The sequence below is a fragment of the Myripristis murdjan genome, chromosome 19 (genome assembly GCF_902150065.1).
Source record: "Myripristis murdjan chromosome 19, fMyrMur1.1, whole genome shotgun sequence".
Taxonomy (NCBI): domain Eukaryota; kingdom Metazoa; phylum Chordata; class Actinopteri; order Holocentriformes; family Holocentridae; genus Myripristis; species Myripristis murdjan.
Genome location: NC_043998.1, coordinates 21,353,583 through 21,368,650, shown reverse-complemented (window position 1 = coordinate 21,368,650; position 15,068 = coordinate 21,353,583). Strand labels below are relative to the sequence as shown.

The window sequence follows — 15,068 nt, the reverse complement described above, 5'->3', positions numbered from 1 at the left end:
GCATGGAGTAATTATATAGAAGGACTGCAGCGTAACATACAAATGAACAATCATATGTTTCAGGCTTTAGTTGACATTAGCAAATATTACTAGTCATATTGCATTGGAAGTTCCCTCTAATAACTGAGATGTTTTTTTTTTTTTTTTTTTTTTTTTGGTTTCACTTCATCTGCAAGAGGCTATTGCTTCACATCACAAATCCAGAGATACCAGATCTCTTAATTCACTTAATTTGCTCCCTTTACTCCCTTTTGTTCTTTTTTTTTTTGGTAGTGTATTCCTGAGTGAAAAGTCTCTGTAGTGATGACAAAGGAAAAAAGCCTGGAATTAGGTTGAATCCTCTTTGATTTTTTTTTTTTTATCCTCATTTCCTCTCTGAGCTCTGTACAGTCACCGCGACTCGCTTTGTGAGTCCCACCCGCCCGCCGCCGCCTAATATGGGAGGAAGTCGAGTGTGAAGTACAAAAAGTGAGTGACAGGCTTCGTAACGTCTATATTTAGTCATGCCGCTGATCTTTCCTCGGAGACTCCCTTGTGTCTGGCCACTTTCTCTGGTACATCCTCACTTTCCACACCTCCCTTTTGTTTCAGTCTGGATTTCATGAGTCACGACCACTTGAAATAAATCACATTGCTTTTTTTTTCCCCCACCGCTCCTCCTCTTCGCCTCAGCCATCGTCTGTGCAGCCATCGTCCTTCCCTTTATCGTTTTAGATACATTCAACAACAGACCTGCATCACAGTTTCACGTCCATAGAAGTGTGATTAGATAAAAGTGACAAATCCAATATCCAATAGCCTCGGTGGAATATAGGAATGACTTCATGTTTGTGGTTTTCAGGGTCATCCTCAAACAAAAAGAGTTGCTGCTCATAACAAAAAATTAAAGGCGACTGATTGGGGTGGAATTATGGAACAATCATAAATCAGGTAATCATTTATTATCATTTGTTTAGTGTCAGAACACCTCATGTTTGCTCCACTCAGACTTTGATTTCCTCTTCGTCGTCGAGGTAACTGTACGACGTTTTCTTCTTCATCTGGGTGATGATCATCATGTCTGAATCGGCAGGACCCATCCTGCTCTGCCCCTTTAAGACCCCGCTGACGCCGTAGTGCCGCGCGAGGACGTCCGTGGCGCTCTGGAACCTGTCGCTCTCCATGCTCATCCCTAACCTGTCTCGACCGGGCGAGCCCATCAGCACGTCGGGCACCGCCCCTTTAAGGTGCAGCCCGACTCCGTTCACCTCCATCCCGCCGCCCTCCTCCTCGTCCCACTCCGCCCCGTACGGGCTCTTCCTGCTCCCACAGTCCTCCCTCAGCAGGGAGTCCACGTACGAGATAGTGGCCGAGTCCATCTCTGAGCCCTCATTGGTCAGCCCGCACGCCGACCCCGCCTCCTCGCTCTCCCAGGTGTGGCCGGGCTCCTCCGAGTGGCTGTCGGGGCTGCCGATCAGGCCGAACACCTCGCTCATGAGGGAGGGGCCGAGGTCAAAGGTGAAGGTGTCCAGGGAGGTGAGGGAGGGGAGGGAGTCGGAGAAGGCGGTGGTGGCGGCGGTGGTGTCGGGGTCGGAGGTCACGATGGGGGCAGAGGACAGGATGGCGTCGGAGGCGTCGGTCAGCGAGCCGCGGTGGACGTCGGGGGAACAGGAAGTGGAGATGGAGATGGAGGGCTGCTGGCGCTCGGAGCGGGACAGACGCGGCAGAGTGACGAACCCGGACTCCAGACCTGAGGAGGAAAAAACACAGACACATCAGGAAGTTCACAGATCAAATGAACCGTGCAGTGCCCTCATCTGTGTGGATACATGATCTGCTGCAGGCTGCTTTGCCCTGCATCACGCTGGTGACGTCCTCGCTGGCCTTGACAAGTGTGTGTGGAATGAAGCTGGGGCCAGAAGACAGCATGTTAATTACCTGAAATCAAATTTATCATGCTCGCCTTGAACGGCTGGATTCAAATAAATCTGATGATTCAATTAAAAAGTTAGAATTTGTCAGGTCTCAATTATAACTGAATGTGGTTATAATTTAATATAACTTTTATTTCACTATTATTTCAGTTAAACTGTTTTTGCCAGCTCAGATATGGAATAAGCGCATAATTTGAGTTGAGTCTACATGGTTCTCATAATCTCTCTTCTCTTCTTCTCATCTCTCATCATCGCATCATCGCCCCTCTTCCATTTTGCATAGAGCACCTTTTGTCTTCTGGGATAATAAAGACATGAACTGAATAGAAATGAACTGAAATATGAAATCACTGTTGCATTTTTCTAGCAGTTTCTTTGTTTTGCCAGGATGTTCAGTGTGAAATTACACTTCTCCAGCTCATAAAAACAAACAAACAGCTGTTTCTGATTCTTATTATATTATTCAACTGCATGTTTCATCACACTCCAGCAGGGGGCGGTGTAAACCCATCTGCACACAGTCTGTCCGATGAGCACAGGCCAGCAGAGTCAAGTGTGCAAATGTCACTGAGGTGAATGTGGCTGTCCGGCGCTGCCAGATCTGTAACAACTCACTCACACAGACACACACACACACACACACACACACACACACACACTGCTGCTGTCCTCATGACCCACATGTGTAAATGCATGGTCGGAAATGGAATGTCGCGGCTGTAAACCGAGAGAAATCAACACCCGAGACTCTGCAAGTTTTTCATTCCAGCCAAACACTGAAGCATCAGTTTGCTCTGGTTATTTCCTGGTTATTGAAGATCATTAACTAATCAGTGAAATCAGATGGTGTGTGTTGGCACGGAAAAACTGCAAGCTCTTGCTTCTTAATGGCACACAGTTAAGAATTACTGAGATAAAGTCAAGAAATAAAGTAACTTGCATTATCGCTGTAAAGGTAAAGGTCTTAATTCAAGCTTGTGAAGCAAAGAAATAAAGCCTAAAACGGCACACACACACACCCTGCCTCATGCATTTACAAACACTGACATGCACGAGGTTGGTAGATTACTTTAAAATATATTCCATTACTCTTAGTTACCTCAACGAAATTGTATTCAGTAAGCTGATACAAAAGGATTTACCGAAAACTAGTGATGCACTATGATTTCTCTCCAGTTAATTAACTGTATTTATGGAGTATAATGGTGCACATAAACTGAGGGATTTTTGCTCAGGCTTACATTTATGCACATTTTCTTCTGTGCCACATCTTATAAAGATGCAGAGCAGCTGAAACTATTTAAACTGTCATCTGAATTTCTGTTTTTCACTTTTAAAACACTGCCTGGAGTAATCCTTTGATTTTCCACAACTATCTGCAATCAGAACATGGCTTATTATAATTCCAGGCAACTCAACAATACATCTGCATTTTTATTTATTTATTTATATAACACCGTTTATATATTTTTGTATTTACATAATGCCATTACAACAACTCAAAAGTGCAGATAATGCACACACACACACCACACACACCGTGGAGGTCAGTATGAGCCATGCTCGGTGTATTTATGTGGGTCATTCAAACAGCCTCACAGACAGCTTGTTGCCAAGCCTGTCTGGATCTCTCTGTGTTATCGGAGTGTGTTTGACAGAGTGTGAGCGCTGCTGATTACAAGCCAAGGTGATTCATAAGGACAGCTGGGGCAAATCTGTCTGCATTACTGAGGATGACTGATGGCCGATTTCCACTGCAGGTCTGCAGCTCGCTGCCGCTTGTCTGCAGTTTCCAGTTATCAAGGGGTCAACTCATTTGACCTTGGCCCATGTGTTCCACTGTTTCATGTCAGTTCAAATCATTTAAATGGAAAATCCACCCTAAAAGTCTTCAATGCCTTTTAAAATTATGTAACTTAGATCTGTGTAACCATTTTGTTGTCTCTGTGTTGCTTTCCTTGTTCCTGCCGATTTGGTGATTTGGAGAGTTTTTACAATGCAGCAACAATGGAGTTTAACAGAAAAACGGCCTAAAACATCACCTGTAAGAATCTTTTTTGCTGTCACTGCCTCAGAATCAAAAAACAAGAGCTCTTCTCTAAACGTACAATTTTGCACTGATATAAAACGACCATACAGGTAGATATCCATTATAGTAGAGAAAGCGAGACCAATTTCTCCATCTATAGCAGCTACAAGAGACCAGAATGCAACACAACCACAAGAAATGTTGTGGGTTTGAGTGAGGGAGTACGTTTTTTTCTCAAGAAACACCCACTCTCTTGCTCTTACTATTGCTATCACTGTCACCTAAAACACTAAATTCTTGGCTTAACATCAGGGCCATGTCCAGTGAGGTGCCCTGGGTGGCCCCATAGGACTCTAATTGCCACCCCACAGCTGCCCCCCCTCAATTAACTCTAGCAGCTGATGGTTTATGAGGTTGTGAATCACACCATTTAGCAGCCAATGAAGTTTTATAATGTTTGTGTGCACTCCTACGCCCGAACCGAGATTTTCAACCTTTTCCTTGGCAGTGACTGTTTGTCAGCGTAACAAAGCTGCTAATTCACTAACTTCAATACACTATCTGATAATTAGAAAAGGGCTGCTGAACACCACGGATTGATGATGTATGGAAGTGAAACAGGGTGGATTTTCTTTGCATGTGAGTGTTTGAGCGAGTCTCTGTACTCACCATAAGAGCATTTCTTCTCCTCTGGCGTGACTGGAGAACTGGGGAACAGCACTTTGGCGGTGGGACTCCCATTCGACAGGTCCACATCCAGCCTGGGGAGGGAAATGGCGTTCTTAATGATGGGCGAGATGGGCGGCGGTGGCGGCGACAGATCTTTCGACCCGCCTCTGGATCGGTTCTCGGAGCCCTTCCTCACGTGACGGAGCGTCCTGGTGAAGAACGCCCCGATCTTGTTGTCGGGGGTGGAGGTAGAATCCGTCTCCCCGTTGTTCCCGTTGGCCGTCCCGCCGTGGTTGCTGAGGAAGGAGGTGTCCCCGAACACGTCGCCGCCGCGGCCCACGTGCATGGTGTGGCGGAAGTCGCCCAGCGGAGGGCTGATCATGTCCGGCGTGAGATCGGCTTTAAAACGTCGCTTGCTGTGTGAGTGGGAGACGAGGCCTTTAAGGCCCGACAGCTTTCCCTGCAGGTTCATGGTCACAACAGGTGAACAGTGGAAAAAAAAATCCTGAAAATGAACCTAACAATGTCCAGAACTGCTGTTAATCCCACTCAGTGCAGAATTTGAACAACAAAATTATGCTTTCTTTTTCCCTCCCAGTTTTATGACAAAATCACTGACATTTCGGCGGTTTCACAGATGCTGTTGATCCAAAGCGTGGGCCTAAAAAATGACTCTGAAAAGTTCCTCCGAGTTCATGAAACCACATTTAGGAATCGTTAAAGCTTGAAAAGTTATACCTCATTCTTGGGAGCTCATGAGAATATTATCGCTGTTTATCACTGCGCAAATTCAGTCCTGTCCCTCCAAAGCATGCACCGAAAAAATTACTCTGAAAACTAATTCCCGCTTCGTGAAACCACACTTAGGAGTCGCTTAAGGTTGAAAAGTTAAACCTCAGTCTTTGGAGTTTGCTGGAATATTATTGCTGTTTATCATGTGCAAATTCAGTCCACTTTTCGTAGTGTCTTGTTACGCATAGCCGGCTGAGTTAAACAGAGATAAATTGAGGAGAACAGTATGCAGTTGGGTTCTTGGAAGCAGCGAGGCCTGTTGGAGTGTGGTCAGGTTGCCTGGTTTCCCCCGGTTGCTTTGGGCTTTGGCTTTGTCGACATCAGCTCAGAAATAGGTCCGAGTCCAGCTGCAAACTGTTCTGTGGTCGCACCATGGAACCGTCTACTGAAAGTAAAGAGGGAAAAAAAGATATCATCTATCTTAAAATGTTAGACAAGGATGGTATTAAATTTTAAGGGATGTTGAGGAAATTGGGTGAATTCTGCAGACTATTCCCTGTGGTACTTGCTCACTGAGATGCAGCGAGAGGCTGACAGTCTGAGGCGTTTTCTTATTTTGAATATTTGGTCATAAAGTAGCCTAACCAGTTGTTGGACAGTCCCGTCTTCCCGTAGGTTTTTCATAAATCTGCGTTCCAAAGTCCTCTGGTCTGGAACTGTCTATATTTAGACCGCAGTCGCTCCTCTGTGCGACAAACTAATGTCTGCCTCTTGTCTATTAAAACTGGCCGACTTTTCAGGGGATTCCTGCCTCTGCTTTGTCCAGATTCGTCTGGCTACAGCATGAAGACGACATTAAGTTCATTTTCCCTGAAAGACTTTTGTCAAGAAGAGCGGGGACATTTCACTCAGCCAGTTCACATGTTGTTTACAAACAGGCAAAGTACGCTCAGCGAGATAGAAAGACAGTGAAAATGTCCTGATAAGAAAAGTGCCTCTGCGACTGGGATTGCTGCTGTGCTACGACCGTGTAAGTCGCCAGCGAAGGAGGGGGAGGGGGGGGTTGAAAAATGGGCCTTCTCTCTGTTGTTGTTCTTTGCCAGCAGAGTAATGCATATCCAATTCTAAAATATTTTGATAGCATGAAGCAGGCCTGACAAGCACCTCTGGTTCTCTTTAAAAGCTTTCCACTGCAGCAGCTAAACGTCGGCAGGCCTCCCACGCAACACAGCCCAGTCTGGCTTCATTAATGATCTGCTACGGTTCATGAGAGGGGGATTGCGTCAGGTCCAAGGCAGCCCTTCTAATTTGCTGCTGACCGCAGTCCCAGGCCCTCCGCTTGACTTCCCTTGGCTGGCTTTTTAAGAGGGGCAGCTGGGAGCGGAGAGGGAGGAAACACGCCACATACCAGCGCTGAGCGGAGCCATATCAAGGGCTCGCAAAGGGGACAACAGGGACTAGTACGCCGAGGTGTGATGTTGAACCTGAGACGGTGCTGGCCTGGAGGGACCAGGCACACGTTCCCATGAACCAGACTACATGTACTGACATAACAGGCTGACTCTTTGCTTAAAACAATCCCCAGATGACTAGAGCCACAGACACAAAGGCTCCCCAGGCCAAATATGTCCAATTATACATCAGGAGGAGACAAGAAAAGCCTCAGTCTAATTGATAACCAATGGTAGAATCTAAAAATAGCCATCTCCATCCAAGCCATATCAAGTGTTAAAACCTTGTTTTCATTAAAACAGGGAGGAAAATCTGCTAATGAGGTGAGATAATCCCACTTGTTTCCACTGTAGTTTCACTTGTTTGGGGTTTTTTCTCTGACAACAAGTATAAATCTGTTGAAACAAGGCAGAATAAGGCAGATCAGCCACGAGGATCAAGAAAATGACACTTGATGCAAGAAAATTCTGAGAACAAGTTGATTTGTGCTGGAAACAAGTGGGATTATCTCATCCCACTGGCAGATTTTTTCACTTATTAAAAAAAAACACAAGTCTGTAAGACTGAATAGAGACTAAGTGACTTGTTAAGATGGATATTTATGGTCGTGAGGGTAGTAATGCATTTGAGGCCATTAATTACTTAAAGCTCCGGCTGTGCGCTTACAGAAAGGTCTGGTAATTTGTCTGTGTCTCTAATCCCGTTAAAGACCTTTAACCACAGCCTAGAGGGGAGTGGGGGGGTCACTCCCTGCGACCCCTCTTATCCAGACTCTCTTGATGCAAAGCTTACTTTATCCACACGGTTACGCTCCGCACCAAAATCTTCTTGTCCTCCTCAGTCTGTGCTCCTCCTCTGCACTTGATCCTCTGTTTTTTCAGAGTTTCACAAACCCGGCAGCTTGCAGCCCCGGGCGTCAGATAAAATGGCCTGAAATCCACCGCAAGGATGAAAAAAAAAAAAAAAAAACCCAACTACAGCCCCTCCTGAAGTCATTAAAAGGTAATAAGTTTAATGCTGTAATCCAAGCAGCAGCCTAGACTGCCTGCATCTTTTGGGATGGTTGAGGAAAATGGGGGACTTCTCGACAGGGGGGATTAGGGCATACCCTGGATTATCTGCTAATCCTCCATCTTTTCTGGTACCCCAGGTCGGACGTCTCTCTCCGGGCAGTGCCTGGTTGTCGTCCCCCCCCCCCCTCCGGTCGGCTCGTCCTCTGGCTTTGTATTTTTTGGGTGCGCTGCTGGAGCCTGGCTGACTCCTGCCAGAAAAGGAGTGAAAACCAATATGAGTTTGGGACGTATCCCGTGAAAAAAAAAAAAGCAAGGGGAGAGAGATGAGTGAAATGGAAATGGAATAGGGTGAGAATTAACAGAAGGGGGGCAGGGGCATGAAACACAATACAATAAGTTTTGTTTTTAGAACAGGAGTGAAGGAGGGAGATGGCGAAACATGGCGCAGAGGAGCTGGTGTTGAGAAACGAGACGGGGAGGGAGAGAGAGGGAGAGAGAGAGAGGAGGTCAGATGAGGGAAGGAAAGGAGGGAAGCAAAATGAAATGGGAGGAAGAAAGAGCGATGGTGGGAGAAGACAGAGGGATACAGGCTGTGGATGGACAAGCGAGGATGAGGAAACATGTCGGACCCTGAAATGTCCCTGAAATTTTCAGTGAGGAATAAGTCCATGTGGGGAGATTCAAGACAACTCAAAGTGAGGAAATGATGCAAATAAAGAGTGAAACTGTTGGATGCTGACATTTATGCCTCTTTATTGAGCTGCATTAGGTGACTCAGCACATTGGCGGGTCCAGATGAACTTTGAACTTTGAAATTCCTGGAAGGTGATGCGATTAAACTTCACTCAACACGCTCACGTTCATTAACCCGGCCGGTCGGTGAGGTTTCACTCCAAAGGAAACCGAAGGGACGAGGACTTTTGATTCATCACTTGGGCCAGTCTGCTAAGCTATACTGCAGTTCCACTTCGTTATTTTTTATCTTGAACTCTCGCCTGGCGCAGTTTTTACCTGGTTCACCTCTGAGTGGATCTCACAGAAAGCGTCCAGACGTGACAAAGCGGCTCTGCCTTTTTCACGTTTTTTCGTCCAGCTCAGCAGTCGGGGGCTTTCAGAGCGTTCATACATCACAGACCGGCCCAATAAAATATTTCCATGTCACTATGTACAGTATTTGTTCGAGGTGGCTTCGCTGGATATAAACCAGAGTAACCGCAGTCTAATGGGAGCCGTGTATGTGTGTGTGCGTGTGTGTGTGTGTGTTTGTGTGTGTGAATGCATTCCTGAGAAGAACATCGTTCGGTGGAGTCTTTCTCTCGATTACGACCATCAGACATCCTTCTTCCCAACCTCAGCGCTGATTGGAACCACGTTTGAGTTAAATCCCCATTACTTCTCTCTCTCTTTTTCATTCTCTTTCTTTCTTTCTTTCTTTCTTTCTTTCTTTCTTTCTTTCTTTCTTTCTTTCTTTCTTTCTGTCCTTCTTTCTCTTTTTTCTATTTACCTTGGTCCTCCTTCTTTCTCTCATCTCTCCTCTTCCCGTGCCTGTCCTCCTCTTTCATTATCTCTCCTCCCTTCTCTTTCTTCCCCCTCTCCTCTCTATTTTCTTTCCTCCTCTTTCCTCCTCATTGCCTCCTCCTCTTTTCCTTCAGTGTCACATTTTCTCCTCTGCTCTTTTTCCTCATTCCATCTTTCCCATTTTACCTCTCTTCTCCCTTTCCATTTCTTTCCTTTCTCTTTCCTCGTTCTTTCTCTCTTTCCACTCTTCCCCCTCTAGCCTCGCGCCTTTCTTTCCATCTCTCCTTCTCTTTTATTTTCATTTCTCTTCTCCTCGCTTCACTTTCTTTCTCCTGCCCTCCCATTCCTTCTCGTTAACAGCTTCTCTGAAACAAATGGTGGGGCGGGCACACACACACACACACACACACACATGGTGAGGATGGTAATGCAACAAAAATGTTTACATTGCTGTAGGTTTGATTCGATTTGAGTCGAATCAACAGTGGACTTTGTGTTTTGCTCTCCTAATGACAGCCCCCCTTCTCTTTCTCTCTCACTCTCTCTCTCTCTCTCTCTCTCTCCTCAGCCTCTCTTTCATGTCCTTCACTCTCTAACCCAGCTAACCAGGTGAACAAACATACAAGATAAGGCCATATTTTTTGGACTCACCCTTTGACTTTCAATTACGTTCCTATTTTCAGCTTCCCGCTCGGTCTGGGTCCAAGCAAAACACGGCTACACTTCCCTCTGAGCCGAGAAAAACATTTTCATGCTTCGACAAATATCCATACTCTCCGAGGCTCGCTGCTCCCTGAATCTGCTGGAGCCCAGAGTCCTGCTCTGCCCTCTTTTTTCATTTTCTGTCGTTCCGACCATCTATCTCACAAACTCAAATATATTTTTTTAAATCTTCTCACCTCCTTCCACACACACACACACACACACACACACACACTTGCATACAGATATGGAATAGACTGAGATTTGGCTCATGCGTCAGCTTACCTGCCAAATGATGAAAACATAGACATCAAAATCATCATCAATGAGTCCCTGGTACATCATTACCTTTACGTACACCATGTTGAGTGACAGCAGACAATTATTATCTCAAAAGTAAGAAAATTCAAACTTTTTGGAGCTCTAAAGTGAAGTGGTTAAGTTATTTTAAATGATATGTTGCTCAGTCTGGCGGTTTTGTGTGGTCGATCAGTCAAATTTACACAAAGCGTGACACTTTTCAGTGACCAGAAACTGCCTTCCTGTTTCCATAGGAACTGAACATAATGGATGATGGGAGTCGGCGTCCACCTAGAACTCACAGAGGATGATTAAGCGGTTGCTCGCTTGAAACAGTTCCATAAATAACTTGGCAACATCAGTTCCATTTGGCTAACTATATTTCATCCTGTAAAATTTATGGAGCTACAGGCCATCGAAAAAAAAACTGCAACCGTTTCAGCCGACATACTTTGGGTGATGCGACTTGCCGTCCATGACTCAACTTACACCACATGGCCTCTGTGAATACTCGAATCTGATTGGCTGGAGGGTGTCTGCTAAAACGGTTTACCAGGATTAATTTCAAGTTCAGTCCACTGTTCGATAACAATGCTTTATAATGATATATAAAAAATTTAACCTTTGTTTCTATAATGATTATCATTTCTACGCTCACAACATGACACTTTTTTTTTGTAAACACCAATAAACTAACAGGTGTATTAACTATAAGCTAACTACATTGTCTATGTTAGTCGACACACACTGCCTCGTTTTTAAAATACTGATTGCTTTAAAACTCTTGTGTGATCATTTTCCAGCCATTAACGCTGATGTAACACCCAGACCGAGCTAGCTGACCCAGACTTGTGGAGACTTGTGCCGTACTTAACCCAAAATCTTTCCAGAGCTGTGGTTCAAAATCAATCCAAAATCAGCTGATAGAGTTTCCATTGTTTGACTTTACCAGGAATTAGTCTGACCTTATTTTCAACGTACACTGCTCCATTAACTAATTAGCTCTTAATGTTTTTAATTGTTGGCAAATGGCCGCGGTATAGGTTTGGAAATGCACTTTGAGGTGTCGGTCACCTCCACACGTCAAGTGTTAGCATGGAACACAGGAGACAACAGTCTACCTGCACAGGGATTATTTAGATGTCTGCGCTCTAAAAGCTTACAGGTACGGTTCAGTTCACGCTACATGACTCTCATCACATCGCTGTCTTGTAATCGGGAATCTTGGGAAGCCGTTGTGGCTGTCAGTGTAATGTCTCACCCGGAGGAATCCCCAGCCAGTCTGGTTTCCAAACTATGTTTTATCACAAAAACAAACATGAGAAGTGCCACCGGAAATGGGCAGGTCAGAGAATGGATTTGGACATGTGGGCGGCAAATTGTCTGAAGGTAAAACGTAGGAAGCCGCCTTCTCCTGCTGTGGTTCGGAAAGGACGACAAGGTTACAAACACCGAAAAGCTTAAGTGTATACCAGTGTCATGTAGAAACTGTATTACTGTGGCTGCCCCCAAACACAGAGAGACACAGGGGGAGTGTGAGCATTGGTGTGTGTGTGCCAGAGAGACAGAGGTATCTAGATATTTTGTATGCTGGATATTTGGGATGCTTCATCAACAAGTATTTCAGCTCACGTCTTTGAACCGTTCACACATAAGGCTCGAGCGCTGATTTGCAAGCACTGCGATATGCCTCTGATCTGGAGCTTTTATCGGCGAGCTCCAAAAAGTGGAAAATCAGGGTGAAAATCAGTGCAGTGTGCACCGGGCGTAAGCACACCAAAGGGCCAACCTCCTAAACTTTGGTGAGTTTTCTTAATAGCAGGGCTGTTAGGGAGTGAGTTACAACCATTTGGTGACGACGGACCATGATGAAGCATGGCCTGTCATCCTGTGTGGCGCAACACTCCAACCCCTTAAAAAAAAAGGCAAAGGGAACCCCATAGTGTGAAAACAAATAGCCCACAGCGGTCAGATTCAGAGTTCACACCTCTGCAACTGACCCCTTCCTGGTTGCGTCAATGACACCAAAAGGTCAAAGAGGTTGGCGCTCTGAGGAATGTAGGACTCAGGTAAAGAAAGAAAAAAAATCTGAGGGAATTTCTCTACAAAGTGTCCCTGTTCACTTCCCATTTCTTCAGAAGGCGATCCAGCAAAAGGCACTGTGTCATTTAGTCTCCATCACAAGAGAGGAAAGTACACCAAACATACGTTAAACACATGCTGCTGGCCGTATAAATACATAGCAGACCTACGGCATATAAAAATATCTCAGCGTACAATAAAGGAGGATATATACACTCACCACTGGGAGGACTGAGTGGGAGAACAGAGACAGTTCAACATGCAAAAAGCCCCATGAGACACTGTGAGACAGACAGGATCAATTAGCCATGCGAGGCTGTTTATTGGATGTTGTGTTGTCATTATCACTGGAGGCTGGCCGTGCATTGATCAGCGCAGTGCATCTCTGTTTATTGGTGGGATTAAGCAGGTCAACAAGCTCCCCAATCAATGTGTGCGTGCCTGTGTGTGTGTGTGTGTGTGTGTGTGTGTGTGAGTGTGGTATTTCACGTTGGCCTCTTTCATGAGCTTGTTGATTAGTCACAGAGGTTGAGAGGCCACTACTTCAGTTGCTACATGCTTGTCTCAGATGATAAAAAACAAACAAACAAACAAACAAAAAAAAAAAACACTCAACTAAGACATCAAACTTTAAAAATCAACTTGTCAACTCCAGCTGGTAATTTATGTGACACGTATGGAAATTTATAGGCTACATCAATTAATTCTGCTGTGCTTTCTGTGCCATAGAAGTGAAAATCAAAGCATCAAGCACAGACTTTTTTTTTTTTTTTTTTTTGCTGGTCGTGGTTGCCAGTGGAGAAATAGTAATGATATATTGCAGCCCAAGCAGCCCTAAATATAAATACAGCGCTGCACAGATAGAGTTTCTTGTCTTGAGATCTAAGGGCTGACTCTCACAACACTTGTCCCTCAAAACAACTGGGCATCTGATTCAGTCCCACTACATGGCTGTTAACACCATGCCAGTCTGGTTTCAGCCAACACTTTTCAAGACACAATGCCCCTGCCTTATCTTAACAACTTATTATCTGAACCTAATATGTTTATTTTTATGAATCAACGGCCAGCAGAAAGCTTTTTGCAATGATAATCCTGTTGTTTCCCGAGAATGTAAGAAACTATTTTGATAATAATTAACCTGCTGTGATACTGTACAAGCACATAGATAATCTTTTTTCCCACACGAAGACAGAACAGCGCTGATCCCCTGAATAAAGTTTCTAAGGCTATCATAGGAAAACTAAAAGCCCCTGCAGGAACAATATAGAGATATTATAGGAATATTATAACTACATATATAAACAAATACCCGACAAAACCATTATTATTCAATACCGCAGACACATTTGAAGTCTCTATAGGGGTATTATGGGATTATTATTGGCACGTTAAAGGTTAAGAAACGCCATAAAGTACGATAATGTCATTTTAAATTCACTTTAGAGCACCGCAGCTCCCCACAGGAATACTATAGGAATATTACAGCGACAGTAAAAATATCAGCAAGTACAAAAAAAGTCACTGTGGATTCTCGACAGACATTAAAAACCCCTACAGGAAAATTACAGAAGAGATAAAAACAAAAAAGCGATTTTCACTAAAGAGAAACAGACTTACTATAGGTTTCTATGGGAGAAGTAAGTTATAACAGTATCATAAGGAGACCATACGGGATTTCATTTAACGCTACAAAGTGCAGCTAAACTCCCTATAGACACACTGAGCGTCACTTTAGAGTTATTATAAGAATATTATAGTGCTGTTTCCTCTCGGGTTTGAATCGGACTCACCTCTTTAAATGGCGATTCCAGAAGGACAAGGTGATTATACTTCGGTTTATTTATTATTTTCTTTTCTTCACGCTATTCCAGGTCTGATGGTGGAGTTTTTTCGGCCAGGTAGCCAGGTCCGCAGCGGCCGGTCGTCCAGCCGGGATGTCCCGCCTGTGCGCCTCGGCTGCTTGAGCGACTCTCCGCACAGGGATGGGGAAAGGGGCGGTCCGAGGATATGATACCAATACAATCAGCAGAGAGGCAGCAGTAGACCGCCAGCGGGGGCTCCCAAACTATTTCATGTCATGGACCCCCCAAGTAGTCATGCGGAGCACCCCAGGCCGCTAACAGATGGAAAACAAAATGTTGTTAGGTAGATTTAAACAGCCAGGTTCAGAGATAACCTGTGCTCAAAACATCATTTTGTGCATATGTACTTATTGTGCTCATTATTGTAAGTAATGCATGGGTGAAATAGGTCAAATTTAATTATTTTTCATTTCAATCCCTCTTAAGGAACTGGGGCTCCGCTCCACGATGCATGGCAGGGAGAAGAGAGCAGAGAGTTTGACTAAAGTGTGCACCAAGAGTCACCTGCCCAGCGGCGGTGGAGGTGGATTTCCTGTGATTTCCATCCCAGCATGCACAGAAAAACATGCATGCTCACATGTGCACACACACTGCTCTCCCATGAGGCATGTAAGGGATCAAAAGCAAGCTCTGTTGTACTGCAATACAAGACTAATCAAAAACATACAACGATCGTGATTAAAAACATTTTTTTCTCAAGTGCATGCAGTTCAATTTATTTGTTAGGCATGTGTTCATAAAATCAGCTTTTCACAAAAAACTGAGATGACTGCACATCTCTTTTCTGAGGTTT

General features: G+C 44.7%; 1 protein-coding gene across 3 annotated transcripts; it reads right to left on the bottom strand.

Annotated features, from left to right (window-relative positions):
• Window positions 1-131: 131 nt before the first annotated feature.
• cdc42ep1a (CDC42 effector protein (Rho GTPase binding) 1a) lies at window positions 132-14,438 on the bottom strand. 3 transcript variants are annotated; one of them, XM_030078422.1, is made up of 4 exons: window positions 14,204-14,438; window positions 7,904-8,056; window positions 4,612-5,788; window positions 132-1,729 (listed from the first exon to the last, which is right to left on the bottom strand). In XM_030078422.1, exons 3-4 carry the CDS (start codon window positions 5,081-5,083, stop codon window positions 984-986), a joined length of 1,218 nt encoding a protein of 405 aa, XP_029934282.1. In that variant the 5' UTR covers window positions 5,084-5,788; window positions 7,904-8,056; window positions 14,204-14,438; the 3' UTR covers window positions 132-983. The 3 variants fall into 3 exon arrangements, with proteins under 3 accessions (XP_029934282.1, XP_029934280.1, XP_029934283.1); XM_030078420.1 differs by having other exon boundaries at window positions 4,612-5,785; XM_030078423.1 differs by lacking the exons at window positions 7,904-8,056; window positions 14,204-14,438 and adding an exon at window positions 7,588-7,876.
• Between the last annotated feature and the right edge of the window lie 630 nt (window positions 14,439-15,068).